Source organism: Accipiter gentilis, chromosome 21 (assembly GCF_929443795.1).
Source record: "Accipiter gentilis chromosome 21, bAccGen1.1, whole genome shotgun sequence".
In the NCBI taxonomy this organism is placed as follows: Eukaryota; Metazoa; Chordata; class Aves; order Accipitriformes; family Accipitridae; genus Astur; species Astur gentilis.
In genome coordinates this window covers 12,481,894-12,497,650 of record NC_064900.1, presented here as the reverse complement: position 1 = coordinate 12,497,650, position 15,757 = coordinate 12,481,894, and the positions used below count along the sequence as shown (strand labels likewise).

At 38.1% G+C, this 15,757-nt stretch overlaps 1 protein-coding gene across 5 annotated transcripts in view; it reads right to left on the bottom strand.

Moving 5' to 3' along the window:
• The window catches only part of PHLDB2 (pleckstrin homology like domain family B member 2), a 71,469-nt gene that overhangs the window by 7,239 nt on the left and 48,473 nt on the right, over nt 1–15,757 (bottom strand). For 2 of the 5 annotated variants that reach the window (XM_049824269.1, XM_049824268.1), the window contains 7 exons: nt 14,645–14,788; nt 13,654–13,827; nt 12,811–12,951; nt 12,118–12,217; nt 4,472–4,679; nt 1,413–1,503; nt 825–971 (listed from right to left, as the gene is read on the bottom strand). In XM_049824269.1, the coding sequence (XP_049680226.1) occupies nt 825–971; nt 1,413–1,503; nt 4,472–4,679; nt 12,118–12,217; nt 12,811–12,951; nt 13,654–13,827; nt 14,645–14,788 (1,005 nt within the window). The remainder of the gene's footprint in view (nt 1–824; nt 972–1,412; nt 1,504–4,471; nt 4,680–12,117; nt 12,218–12,810; nt 12,952–13,653; nt 13,828–14,644; nt 14,789–15,757) is intronic. The other 3 variants (XM_049824270.1, XM_049824271.1, XM_049824272.1) reach the window with 2 other exon arrangements.

Genomic DNA, 15,757 nt, shown 5'->3' with positions numbered 1-15,757 from the left:
CAAAATATAATAGTAACTCATAAACCAAAGATTTAGCAAAGGTAGCACAGATAAAAGCAGAAAGATATTAAGATATGATAGGGAATCTTCTGCACTCAGATACATATATTAAGATGGAGACATTGTCTTGCTATATTATACTAATGATAAAATGACTGCCTAGCCTATTTGCTGTACCATATAGATCTTATTAGTTGTGGTAGAATAAACAAATAGGTAAGACCTTTAAGTCTAAATAAAGCTCAAGATGCCTCTAAGAAGCAAGAAGATGTAGGAGGTAACACTGTTTCAATTAAATAATGTTTCTCATGTTGTATAGTCCCAGTAACATTAGAAGAAATACTATTTCCTCCCTACAGTAGATGTGGAGCTGGAAAAGCTTCTTTATCTGTCTTTTTTTTCAGTCAAGTATTTGGAAATGACAATTCACATTCCAGATACTTTATGTATTAAAAGAAAGAAAAAAACATACCAATTGTTTATAAAATTAAACACACTCACAAATTTCTGTTGTTCAGGCTAAAAAAATCTGCTCTGCCCATACGCAGTAACAAACCTGATAGAATTAATATTTATACTTTTAGATATAAGATGTTAAATGGATATCTATGCTATTATTCAACTTTACATGAATACTTGGACATCTATCTAAGGCTTCAAGAGCCCAAACATAGTTTTAGCAGCACAGTTATACCTCAGAAATACTAAATCCATCTATTCAACTGAAAGTGGTTCTGTTTACCATTGGCAGAAATACATTTAGTCCCTTCTGTATATCAAGGGGAAGTCTTGCACTTAAAAACCATTTCATGTCAACGTCTCACCTGTGCTCTTTGTTTCTCTCGTATTTTGACTTCCTTTTCAATTAATTTTTGTCTCTGGCTAGTTTCTTCTTCCAATCTTTTCTCCAGTTGCTCTCTGCGGCGCTTCTCTTCTTCCAGAGCTCGTTTTTTAGCTTCCATCTCCCGTTCCTAAATACCACAGGACATGCAGAACTTCCATTAAATGTGAAACTATAGTTGGTAATGTAATTTGTAAGCTAGGACTAAATCCGGTTTTGCCTCTTAAGTAGGCAGAAATATATATCCAGCAAAGTGGACCAAGAATTGGAAGCAGAATTGCAAATATTACCACTCTAGAAATGAAGGTTCTTCTTAAGAAGCTCTTCTAGAAGGCGTAGGAGCAATGCTGACCTAGCTTCTGATGGGATTTTGCCATCAACTCACCCAATGAGATAGCAGCTGTTGCTCAAAGATGTAGTATGAAGGTGAAACCAGACCAAACTAAGGGCAAAGAGGTAATTTTTTAAGTGACTATTAGGTATAAACTATTTAGGGTCCAGTGTTGCATTTAGGAGGATATTACCTAACTAATGTGCCCACTCTTAGTTTCACTCATTAAATTATGCTTACCCTGGTCTCAAGCAGCCTAGTTTTTTCAGCATGTGCTTGTTTCAGAAGTCTCTCCATCTCTTCTATTCTTGCAACATTTGAAGTGCTAGCACTGAACAAAAAAATCAGAGTTATTTAAAAAGAATACTTGGTATTTAAAGACATATTTTACAGTCTAACATTAGACAGTTTAAGAATGGAGTTGATACTGTTCTGATCTAATTCAGTGCACTAGGCACTAACAAAAAAATTATGTATAAAGTATATGGTTCGCTCTCAGTGTATACATTCCCCATGCAGAGTTGTGAAAAATGCAGACTTGAGTGCCTAAAAATGCATCTTGTCAGTCCCCTGTGATCTGTCATCTTCTCCCAGATAACAGAATATGCATGGAGATGGTTACCGTGTTCTAACAAAATGAACTACTGATCCTCAGAGCTGGCATTAGCAGCCATCTGAACATACCAGTCTTTCTGGCTGTAGACTGTCTTTGTTTTGTGTCTCACTGAGCTTTTTATTTTATTATTTATTTATCTTATTATTTTATTTTTCATCTTATGCTGTTCAAGAAAAACAGTTGATGTTAAATATTACTGTACTACCATTAATAATGCCATTAGACTAAAGCAAAATGTGAGGAAATAGAACGGATTCAAATGTTTAGGGCAGAGAGAGAAACTTGACTTGGGATTATACTGAAAATGCTATATGACCACTGAAGTGGAATTGGGTGTCAGGTGGCAGATTTGTTCATGCTACTTAATAGCATAGAGACCAACTGTGAAGGGACGCAGGTAGAATGGAAGTAGTCCAAATATGTGTCCTGGGCAAGGAAAAGAAAAAAGTAGGAACAACATCCTTCACTTTCTGAGCACGCCTCCAATGCTTATGTCTGTAAGACCAGGATTTTTGTCAGAAGTATGACAGTCTTCAGAAGACATTTCTCTGTCTGATACTGGGGATATGTTTCATGAGAGGATAAAATGCAATATAAAAATAACATTTAACCCAAGCTTGCAGAAAAGGTATAATCCATCTGAAATTTATCTGAACTCTAAAAGCTTAGTGTCTCTGAAAAAAATGAGGCCACTGACTTAGATGCCTAAGCCTAGTTTGGTCAAAGTATGTTTAGCTGATGAGCCAAGAGAATCTGGGTCAAATAAGTTCAGTAAAAGCAGTGGGGCCATAAATTAGAAGTCATTTGAGCAACCTGGAAGATAGTTAATTGCAGTAGGTTTTCCCATATTAAACTGGTTAACACTTCAGCTTATTTAAACTTTTTCATCCTTGATTTGCTTATCCTGCTCACAGAAATTAATGCATAGCAGAAGATCAGTGTCTCTGAAACCTCAGCCATGAAAAATAAGTTGCTAATGAACCTTGGAACAACTACTGTTTGGTGAGTTGATGAATGACTACAGTGGTTCTCTCTCTTCTGTACTTTCAGCACAGACAGATTTTACGCATTTCCAGCAAAAAAAGTCTCTCTCGCCTTATACAAGGTAGAATATAACTTACATATTTTAAATATGCCAGAACAAAGCATCCTAAATTGTTTTTCTCTAAAGTCTGATATGGCTAGAAAAGATTCCCAAACACCACCTAAAACAATCTGAATTAATTTTGCTTAAGGGAACTTCTGTCAAGGAAAATTAACTGCCTATCTTCCAAGTTTTATCAACAAAATCAACCCATGCTCATTTCTTCCCTCACCAAAGTTTGCCTGGTGAGAAACTGAAAGAACTGTTGGAATGGGTCCTTTTCTGGTTTTTGGATTGGTTTTGTTTTTTTTTTTCTTTTGGCATTGGCTGGAAGCTGCAGAGGAGCCAAAGGGAGGCAGAAGGGCAAACAGCACCGGTGAAATTCAACAGCCATCAGGGCTTCCCCATCCCTGGCCAGAGATTCCACTTATGAGATGGCCCCAAGGTAGCTCAGACACACACCATCTTCCTCCAAAATGGTCAGAGCAGCAAGTCAAAGAGAGACAGATTTCATACCACTGCCATGTTAGATCACTGCAGAGACAGAGTTAATTCCCAGCCTGTCTCCAGCTATCAGAAACTTGCCGACTGTGTATCTATTTAAAACAGAAATTCTCAAAACCCGAGTCCTAATGTTTTTACTTTTAAAAACCCCAAACCAACCAAACAAAAAAACCCACCAGCCAGCAGAGTGAGTGCCACTGGTATTTTCTGAAACCCTTATCACTGCAGTGATAAAGACTACAAGAGGAAATCAGTGGGCTGGTACCCTGATACAGGAAACAGATGCTGAATAAAACACTACATGCTAGCCAAAAAAGCTGTCCTTGTGTTCACAAGGGAGTCTTAATCCTGTGACAACATTGTACTTAATTATCAGCCTCTATTTATGCTTGTGAAACTGCTGGGGCAGGACTGTGAGCAGAAGTGAAAGTATTATCATCAAAACCAGACTGTCAGAAGAAAATTGTTTGCACACAGTTTTGAGACTCAGCTGGACTTTCAACACAGATCATTGATGTTTCTTTCATCTGAGGAGTGGTGTCTGAGCTGACAGCCTCTGAGGATGAGAAAAGCAGTGGAGGGCTCTAAGCCTTTCAGTGTCATCTCTTCATTTTTACGGACCCAGAAAAGGGAGAGGAAACGGCAAAAAAGACCACTGAAGGAACCCTAAGTGTTTCAGCATAAGGCTCTAGGTAAGTTAACATGCTGGACTTGCAGAACAAGTGTACTTCATGGCTGGCAGATGTCTGAGAAATTTCCTATCACAGGAAATTCCTTCCCTGCAGTGGCTCTGAAAAGAGCATCGACAACTTCATAATTTCAGTTCAGGACTGACACTGATTTCTCTGTGGCCTTCAACATTACCACTTAGTTTCTCCATATTTTTATTTTCCATCTTCCAATAAAGAGGCGAGATGATAGTTAAACCTTATTATGAAGGGCTACACAAATCCTAAATATTATGCCTGTCTAATGGTCATATATTTTCTTAACCAGTTAGCAGCATTCACATTACCATAGCATCAACATGTGCATATTCTCTTTTTTCGTTACAACTCTATGACCATTACAACACTGGAAAGAAAGATGATTTACCTGGAAATGTTATCTGGTGAGCATGCTGATATGCTTGTTTCCATACTGTCAGAACTGTCTAAGCTTAATGTATCAAAGGCATGGTCCTTGTAACTACGATCTGGGTAATGGAAACTATTCAAATACACATTCGATTCGGATGCTGTTCTGCTGTAGAATTCAGGAGACTTCTGCCTTTGGTTTTCGCAGATACGCTGATGATTATACCCTACAGAGTACAGAGGAAACATACATTTTACACAGAAATTTTGTGACCCAAACATAACGTGTTAGCAGCACAAGCGTTTTGAGCATCACCTTGGTCTTAACTGCACCATGACGAGGGTACTACAATATTACGGTTAATTTCACAAGTTAACCATAACTGAAATAAAACCTTTAAATACCTGTTTTATCTATGATGGACACAAACATATGCAGATTAGTATGGCTGACTTTTCAATATATATTCTTATATGTGTATTATGAATATTTAATTTGAATGAATGAAGTTTTCATTTTAAAATGAAAATTAGGCCTAATCTGGAAAGAAATGAAGCTAAATTCAGGGATCTAGAAGAATTGACACTGATTAAAGTAAAGAGAAAAAAAAAAAAGTCCTGATATTTGATGGTCTTGAGTACTTGTTTGGTTGATTTTACTGAATATGGATTATTTTTTGTCTGTTTGGGGAACTTTGCCTTCTGGTAACTGCAAGTTGAGCTTTTAGTTGCAGCTGAAATAATATAGGCTACTTGGCACATCATCATAGATACTAGTGTAGAGGTACTTTCCTGGAGATTGAAACTGCAGTTCGCCCTACATGATTGAAGCAGATCCCTATAGCTCAATGACTGTAAAGAAAAACAAGGTTTATGCAACATTTAAGTTCTTTGTGCTGTTATTTTTCAACAAAATAATCCTTTCTGAAAAGCCATCCATCTTGAATGCAGGGAGCTTTGTTTGGCAATGTCTCCTTTAAAAAATATTTCTTCAGAATTATTTTTATCTCATGTCTCCATTGCTCTTTGTAAATAACGCAGCAGTATTTATACAGACTTACGGAGAGGTTGTTGAGCTTGCCTGATGAAGAGGAGAGTATAATGACAGTTGTCATTTTAACTGCTGAAGTTATTTTACAGTGCCCTTTTAAGGTTTGTTTAATCTATGTGATTACAAATGCAACTGCACTGCCCATCTTTTCCTTCAATCAATGCCAGAAGTGAGACTTTCTCACAGTTCTGATACACAGTCAAGTTTATAATACTCTCTGTACATTCCTGACCCCAAATCTGAGCTGGGGGCAGTGTTGGAGATTAGGAAGGACTGTTAGACTACATGAAAACCTCCCATTCGTAGAGGAAGGCAGCCACTGAAATTCCACATATTTAAGATAAACAGACACTGGAAAAATGCAGACAAATGTACAAATGCAGTAAAGTCCAGATAAAAATTTCTACTAGACATCATTACGACACTGTTGTTAGGAAAACATGCTTAAAGTGGGAATATGGTCCTGTCTTATTCTCATTCTCTGCACATACAAGGTTTCCGTCTGGTATTTTTTGCCATGCCGGAGTAGAGAGCATCCCAGTTCAAGGAGCCAACAACTGCAGCTCTACCTTGGCAAAGCTATAATATTTGCCAAACGGTATCTGAAAAGCATGACTGAAGCTGAATAATTAAAGCATATTATTAAGGAAATCACGCCTTACAAGCATTTCCAAGGCGGATAGTTTCCTCTTTCCTCCTCACTTCCCTCTGTACCATACCATTGTCTTGCAGACAATTAAAGCTGGTTTCTAAGGAACTAATAGGACTTCACTTGCCATTTGAAAAACGCTAAATTTCAATAAAAGTTCATTTGCACCTATTAGTAAAAGAGACAAAAGGGACACAAGTACACCTCAGCAGTCCTAGATAATAGCATCACACAACAACACAGGTGTTACTGACTCACATGTGCAATTTGGGTTTTTTCCCATTATCATAGCAAATGCTGATGTTATTGCAGATAAAAAATTACCTTTCATACTCGAACCTTTGGAATGACTAATTGCTCCTGTGAAATGGTTATCAATTATTCATTATGGAAGGAGAGAAAAAAAATATATTACTGAAAGAACTTTATTCAAAAGCATGTTTTTCTGTTAAGCCCTTTGCAAAACCTTGTCTACTCTGAAATCTTAATTCCGTATCTTGTATTTCACTGAAAAATAAACCCATCTAAAAGGCACAGAGAAACATAGCAGTTTGACAAACGCTTTCCTAAAGGAAAGTCAACTTTCCATGAAGATAAAGAACCATTTTTAAGTAGAAGATTTATCAGTTAAATTTATGTAATCATGCAAATGTAACTACACACTGCAAGAACTATGCAGTTGTTAGGTCGCAAAATGAGATGCATTCACAGAAACAAAGCGTAACTGAATGTTCTCATTTTCTCCTCATGCTGTAAGCAACAGGCAGTTCAAAGCTCAGCCTCAGCTGCATACCGACACCGAGAAGCCTCACAACCAACCTGCCTCCATTACAGCCCCACTTACACATCACGCAGGCACAATCTGTCGCCTCAGGAATTTTTAACTGCTCAGGTGCCTATCCACAGAACATGCACTTAAAAATATTAGACTCCTCTTAAGAGCCAGCACTTCACTAAAAGTTTCCCACAAGCCAAGCCAAGACTTGTGTCAGCCAAGTCTAAGGTGATACAAGAGCTAAAATGTTTCTTGTTGCATTGACTTGTATTCTCTGTAGTAAAACAGTAAACTTAACACTGTTAACAGACATACTGTGGAGCAAAATATTGCAAATATCCATAAAGCCATATCATTAAAAAAAATATTCCGAAGGAGTTATTGCAGAATCACAAAAAACAGATATACCACCACAAAATTCTGGTGAGAATAGAACTATAGGTGAAAGCTGTTATTGAAAGTGGCACTGTCAAGTATTTAAAAAAAACCCCAGTATTTCATAAAAAAGATCACACTACATTCTCCTTTATTTCTATTCTTCCTTCTTTTTTGTTTTTAAAAGATAGACATTAACATGTCAAGATAAGTCTTTTGTATGGAAACATGCCAAAGTAGGAAGCCCAAGTCTGTCTACCTTGTCATTGTCACCCACAGATCTGCAAAGATTTCTAAATTTTCTGCTCTACTTGTGTGGCTATCAGCAAAGAAGCAAAAAATTAGGCCTGCACAAAGCTGTAGCTCTGCAGAGACTAGCATTAATCAGAAGTTTTGTTGTGACAGGTTATTTGACAGCAGGAAAAAAAGAAATTTTGAAATGCTATCATTATTTAACAATTATTGAAAAGTTTTCCAAGATTTTGGGAAGTACTTGACAGTGCTGATGCAATCGGTACTTTTGCCAAAACATGACAATGATAGATTCAGCCAGACAAGGGGATGCTTTCATACCTTTTTTGGCTTTTCCTGAGTTCAAGAAGAGAAAGAGTTAAAAAAAAATAATAAATAAAAGCAAACTGTTTTGAAAAGCTTATAATTTGTTTGTACATATATACCTTGCCCTCAGTATACTGTTTTTCTGTAGAGCTTAGAAAGAATACAAATAATCATCTTGCTGGTACCTAACTTCTCTGTCCCAACAGTTTTGTTCCCAGTGCTGTGTCTGGTCCTACATTTTAACCCCCAGGCAACCATTCCCTCTTCCCTTCTGGACTCCATTCTGCAATCAATGGGAATGAATTAGCTAACCCTCCCTCCTCGCTCCTGCCTGTCCTTGTGCAGGATTCTGGCACCCAGCACCCCATGGGTGCTTCCTGGGGCCAAGTTTCAACCTGTGCATGCCCAGTGAAATCTCTACATTGTACCAAATAGTAGCTTCTTCATTCTTTTTTTTTTTGCACATAGTTTGCTTACAAAGGCGTGTACACAGGAGGTAAAGGTATAAATACAGTCCTTCAAAAACACCTCATGAATGGCTGCTAAGAAACCGTTTTTTCCACTAATGATTTATACCAAAGATTCATCCTCTTAAACATTTTGTAAGTTGCTCTTAACTCATGCTATGATTACTGACAGTGACTGTTTCTTTCAAGAACAATTCTTGAACCCACATGACTGACTAAACACAGTTTTGGTAATCCTGGAATAAAGACTATTTAGTACTTAAAAATCTATGGAAATATTTCCTACCGGATCCAGCCTATAATTTATTCATAGACATTACTTGTTCCCGCACAAAGAAAATGAGATTGAAATCCACATTCAAAATCAACTGGCTGTTCTTCATTTCCTGACTCCATTTTTAACTTTGAATTTTTCATCTCAGACTTTTACATTTACCTTCTTGGACTGAAATAAGAAAAACTGGAGACAGCGCATTAGAGAAAACTCATTTTACACCATTACTAATTTAGTGAGAATTCTCAGGAATTACCTTTAAACTAGCCGAGCTGCCATTTCCTTGAGGCACCACTGAATATACTTGTTTTCAGACCTCTACAAACACGCCCAAACATCTGGTCTAGAAGTCTGCACAATGCTTTTACGGCCTACGGAACGCAGTTAAGCTACTAATACCGCTTCAGGAGCGCATCACCCTCTTTGTATAGCAGTCTGTGGGACACTGCACGATAGCCAGCGCTCCAAACTGAGTGGATGCATTTACCCTGTGAGACCCCGGCTCTCCGCCGAGCCGAGCACACCCAGCTCCGACGCACTTGGCGCAGCTCTCTGCTCAAGGTAGCAGTAACCAGAGACCCCCACATCGTTTGCAATACATCACCTTGAACACGGAAAGCTGACAGAGTGAAAAACCTCTGAAGTGGAAAAAAAACCCACAACTGCAAGGAAAGCAAGCAGTGGCTCAATAGACATGACAAGTCGAGAACGCTTTTTACCTATTTGTCACCTATTATAGGTGAACAACTGATTTTTGAAGCAGGAAGAGAAGTAAGCGCGTATTTATCAGTATAAGCAGTATCTATACATTTGCAGAGTTCCACTGATTTGGTAGAAAACCTTACTCCTCAAAAATACTCACTTAGTCCAAAAAGGCAAACCTGATCTACCTCAAGAATGTTTTTGTAAGAAATACAGTGTATTTATTATATAATGAACATTTATCGCAGAGTGATGGAATAAAAGAACATTGCCAAGGATGTCCACTGACGTGACATTTGGCTTGGTTTTCAATGATGTATTTAAGGATGTCTGCTGAAATTAACCGTAGTTACAAAGACTCAAGTCCCGCTGATTTTAGTGGAAGCCACGTAAGATTTCAGGATTTTAATTGACAATAGTATTCCATTTCAGTTGCATTGTGTGGTATGTTTAAATACAACACCATGTTCAAAACATTTCCCAACTCTCACTGTCCCACAGAAATGCACTTTCTTTACTCATTACTTTGAAGAAAAGCTTATTTTTCCTCGGCACGCGGAGTGTGGTTACGAGGTGCTAGGGGAAACAGAAATCACATGAAGTTGAACTCAGTCCCTTCCCAGCTCATACCATGACATTAATTAAGGCTATGCCTATAAGGCTGAATGAAAGGTGTCTGAACGCTGTTTCTCCGTCCGGCCCTTCTGTATAGCTGGATAGCAATACTTTGGGATCTGACCCTAGGCACCTGACTTGGACATCTCTGTGCTTGCCGAGTTCTGCACTGCAGTGCAGAAAGAGCCCTGCAAAAACTTTCATGGCGTGTTACCAAGACAAAGGAGCTTTCCCCAACACAGAAACGTGGCACTTCAGAGCAAGAGAAAGCAGTTATACTCTTCAAGCTCCTTCAACAGCAATAAATTCAGTGAGCTCCATGTTGAATGCAAAGGGAATAAACCCTTCACTAAGAGAGGTAGTCAAGCAACAAACAATCCTTGCATTCCCGTATCCATTGTGTTTTGACTTTGTCTCTTACTGCGCAAATCCTGTGACCATTCAAGTAAAGCACCTGTCAGCAGCATTATTTTCCTTTGGCAAAGCTGATGTTTCAGAAAAGGACACCTAGAACTGTCCTCTTTCCCAGTACAAATTAATCCCTTAAGGGTCTCTTCATAATTTAGTATTTCCATTCAGATTGTTGGATCTTACAAAAAAATAAGGGTCAACTGGCACGGCAGGCAGTATAGCACACATGATCCCTTGCGGTATATGACAAGTATTGTGCCAAGTGCCTTAATGAATACACCTCTCTCATTCTCCCCTGCCTCTCTTCTTTGTCAGGCCATAATTCAGTTTTGGTTCGTGACATTTCTTTCATTCTCACTCTTAGGACACGAAATCTCACTCTACTCTTAGAACTCTCTTAGTTGCATGGTGACAAAAAATTAAACATTAAAACTGATTGATTTATTTTTAAATCTTTGCCTGTATTAGGTTTGGTAACACTTTGTAATCGTGTTTTAGGTCACACACTAGCGCCCTTTTGCAAGCATTTTACAGAAATATTTCCCAGTTTAAACACTTGATCTCTTGTCATCAAAGTTAAACCAAAACATCCTTACTGATTTTCAAACTGAGGCAAAGTGTTTTCTGCACAACAGCATAATGATGAGTCTGAATGTACTTGCAAGCTATTCCACCCTTACACACATATTACATCAGAGAAGCTTTCCCAGCTGAGTATGAAGCTCCTTTTGCATTGCATCTGAAATACTTCGAGGTAAGTTAGCGACAACACTGTAGGTTTGTGGAAGGCCTGCTGCATAACTAAAGCTCCAAGCCAACAAATCACAGCTCTATAAAGTGAATGTAGTCATGATGCTTTCTCAGCAAGCTTGTTCCATCCCTGTATTGAGTCATCTCGGTGCGTACGGCCGACCTCAGTCGTCCTCTGACCTTTAGGAGCTGCTAGCTCTGACAAGTCCTGTAACAACAGGATGGATCCTATCTCAGCTCAGGCTTAGCCCGTGCAATTCTACATAAGCACCTCTTGCACTTATATTGATAACAATGATGCAGGTGCTGCAAAGAAAATAAACTGACAGATGGCACTGAGGAGAGCAACTCCGTTTGAAGATAGGATACTTAGGAATAATGCATCTCATTAAAGCAGAAATTAAGTGTATCGACTCAGGTCAACAAAACCAGACACAGAATCTCATAGCCCACAAGATTGTGTTTCGAAAGTGTAACTTTCTTTTGGATCCAGAATTGTCATGTCCCTATTACAAAAACATAGCTATCTATCCATGATAGAACACCTCTCTCCTTTCATATTTTGTAGCCCAAATATTTAAGACCACTTATAATACCGCAGCTACAGATTCCCAAAGGTATCTCTGTCTGGGGAATTTGTCCAGGCAAAAATATATGCCTGTGAAAAACCATTTTTAAGATCACAACATGAAAAGTATTATAAAAAAAAGGAAGAAAAAAGAAAGCAACATGTAATATATTGCCTCAGAATCTCTCACAGAAATTACCCCCTTAACCCAATGTGTATTTTTCAATATACTTTTCTTGTTTACTAGATTATACTTGGTGACCACGTACTTCAAAACTACATGTGCACCTACATCACAATCATAACATCTTATTTTGCCAATACCTGAAAATTACATGTAGAGCTTGTTTTTTTCACCAAGAAGTAAACTTTTATTTTACAGCCCTCTTGATTATAGCAACACAAGACTTATTTCCTGAAAAATTGAACACTGACTTTAAACAGAAATGAATCAAATAAAACGGTCTTACCTTTGTGCATCCTTCTCGACTCTGACTCTTTGGTCATGGTTGCCAGGCAGTGAGGAAGTACGCTGCCACAGCTGTTGCTCTGTCCTAATGGTAAATGTCCCTGCAGGAAATTTTGTAAATATGTGCTTAAAACTACACTTCAAGACTTTTTTTGTATCAGGAACTAATGGTAAAATAACTTGCTTTGTCATGGGTATCAACGCAATGTCATATCAGTCAGCTATGGATATTTTAGCTGTGCACAGTCCCTGTTAGGCCAAAATGTTTTCAAAGTATTAGCTCCACCTTCCCGCTGTCTGTTGGTTTACCATGTCACAAATAAAGCGTATCTTCACCTTATACATAACTTTATCTTGACCATTTAGAGGCCTTAGGCAGGAAGGAAAACAACCTGTTATGTCTCTAGAATCAATTCAAACTATCCTGAAAATACAATCCTGGAGACAGTAATCATGCATTTACGAGTTATGTACCACAGCATGGCATTTCCAGAGGCCAGAATAAAGGCTGGAAGTACGGAAGGCTTCATGTATATTCCCATACGTTAATAAACCTGAAGTTCTTTCAAAGTCATTTTCAGATGTGAATTTGGGGGATTACATAATGCTTACAGTGCTACCCAACCTTACCTCTAACATAACATAGGTTTTTATACAGACACTGGAAAGCTATTAATAGCATGCAGCTACGTACTTTAGATGTGACGCTTCGTCCAAGCGTAGCACTATTGAAGTGCGGTGATACAGACGGAGTCGTTTTCTTGCGAGGTAAAGTATCACTCATGTACATGCACTCCCTGTGCTGCTTCTTTCGCTCTTCCAGATTTCTGAAATGCTTCAAATGTAATTTGTTACAGTTTTGACAAAATGAATCGACCTACTTGCTCAGTTATGCTCTATGTGGAATATACTGAAGGTGACAAGTCTGGGAACTTCACTGGAAAGAACGAAATCTAAAATACAGAATACCTCCTGCTTCACAGTGCTTTCTAGGATTTCTACAAATATCACATTAAAATCATGCTGATTAAGAAAATGCATTAAATTCATGTGTGCATTTTGTGTACCTGTCCCTCTACCTACTTTTTGTTTTTAAAACTCAAGTCTAGTGTACAAGTGGAATCCAATTACAAAGAAAAACATTTATTTTCAAGTTATTCTAATAAATTGGTGGCTTAAAACCAATACAACTTTCAGAGGCATTGTTCAAATATAAGTGAAAAAATAATTTACGATTTCAAATGTAGCCACTTGTACTTCATTGCTGCAAGTCTTCTGAGAGTTACAATGGCTCCTAAATATTAGTATTTGCCTCTGGATTGTTTATATAAGGAGAATTTTTGTTCACTAACATTCTGTAATGCATTGTGTTGATTTTTAAACGAGCAGGGCCTTTCAGTGCAACACTCTGCAAGCACAAACAACTTATGATCCATCGTATCATTCTATAAACTTCACATGTAAATCAACTTCATGGCCACCATAACAAAAACAAACAAAGAAAATAATCCCAAGGTATCAGCTTTGCATCTGTTACCTGTTGTTGCCTGCGGTGTTTCTTAGCTGGCAGAGGTGGAGGTGTATCAGATAAAGGAATAGGGTCTACATGAGTAGCCATGACCTCAGGCCAATGGACTGATGGAAGTTGAGCAATAGAGCGAGGAGAAAGAGAGTGAGGAAATACAAATCCAGAACAGAGAGGTGATCTTAGCTTTATAGAAAAAAGAGAAATTACACACAGAGTTTTCTTTTTGGAATTGCTCAAAAGATACGGCACATACAAGCTGCAGTTTTAGCACTGTGTTTGTTGGAGCATTTAGCAGGAAAGGAGATGTGTTGTATTGCAACTCTCAAGGCATATTGAACTACCAGAAGCAGCACAGAAATGCCAAATTCTAAACCAGTTGCTGCTTTTTTACAACACAAAGGCTTACATTCATAAGTTTATTCCATTCCTTTAAAAGGGGATTTATTCAAAATTTGCTATCGTCATTACAAAGGCAAAAAAATCACAAAGGATGACGAAAAGACAGAGTAAGCTAGAAGATACAGACTGGACAGACTCTGGAATAGCTAAGATACGTAGAAGCTACCCGTCTCCCACAAATATTCAAGATATACTTCTACCACCTCACAGAAAAAGAAAAAAAAAACAACACAAAAATGAACTCCTAAGCACCATTGATCAAGTAATGACTAAGTGTGTCCACAGACCGTTTACCAAAGGTGCATTACATTCTAGTGTTTGACATGCAAAGATTGTCACTTATTGCTGCTTGGGTCATAAGCATTCAGGTTTTTTGGCCTTCAAAGTCCCATCTACATCATCAAAGACATTTTACAATTGGAGCAGTCCTTCAGCTTTACTATTAAACTGTTATCTGACTTGGTAACTGTCAGACAGCAGTTTGCCTTAGGGTCAATTTGTTACATGTTGAATTACCAAAAAATGAAATTAAAAAAAAAGAAAATAAAAAGGCAGCCATGAAAGAACAATGCAAACAAAGGGAAATGTCTCTCAAACAAACCTCTTTATTTTGTGGCTGGCTCGTCAGCACAGCCGTGGAAGGCTCAGTGGCAACTGCTTCAGCATCTGTGGGGGGCTGAGTGGAAAGGGATATATTCGTGGAATTGCCATACAGCTCACTAATTTCACTTACACTGATATAGCCCTAAAAGGAGGAATTCAGAAGTTAAAAGGAGCAAAAGCCAAAAGACGTGCAAGAGTATTAATGTATCCAGTACGATGAAAGTTAGTTTAGAGTGATACAGCCAAATATTTGTTATCATTGAAATAATCATAAATAAAATAAAATTACCATCAAGGTTTTCAAATGTTAAATCCTTGGATTCTGAAAATTGTTCTTCATTTAATTCCAAAAACATTTGTGTAATCAAAAAGCAAATGTACATTAAGTGACCAAAAGACTTTACTAAAATGTAAATACCCTTTAGAAATGATGTAGCTCTTTCTTGGGAAAGCAGACTGGGGGAAAAGGAAGAACAAATCTTATTCACCCATCTTTTTATTTCTTTTTTTTTTTTTTGGTCCATGTTTAAATAAAATAACCTACCCTGATTTGTTTCTTGCCTAACTATTATACTAGTTTGAGTAAACCAAATGACTAATGGAACTGAGAAGAACTTACATAAGAACAAGCCATTGGTACTCTATAAATTATGCTGACACAACAACTTCCATTTGCATTGTCTGGAAGTTGCTTCTAACTTTTAGGTGTTACCAGGAGACTCAGGTAAGATGCTGTTATCATTAGCCTCTGTCCTCATTTTGGCTGGGATAGAGTTAATTTTCCTTCTAGTAGCTGGTACGGTGCTATGTGTTGGGTTCAGTATGAGAAGAATGTTGATAACACACTGATGTTTTCAGGTGTTGCTCAGTAGTGGTTAGACTAAAGTCAAGGATTTTTCAGCTTCTCATGCCCAGCCAGCGAGAAGGCTGGAGGGGCACAAGAAAGTTAGGAGGGAACACAGCCAGGACAGCTGACCCAAACTGGCCAAAGGGATATTCCATACCATGGGAAATCATGCCCAGTATATAAACTGGGGGGAGTTGGCCTGGGGGATCGCTGGTCAGGAACTAACTGGGCATTGGTTGGTGAGTAGCGAGCAACTGCATTGTG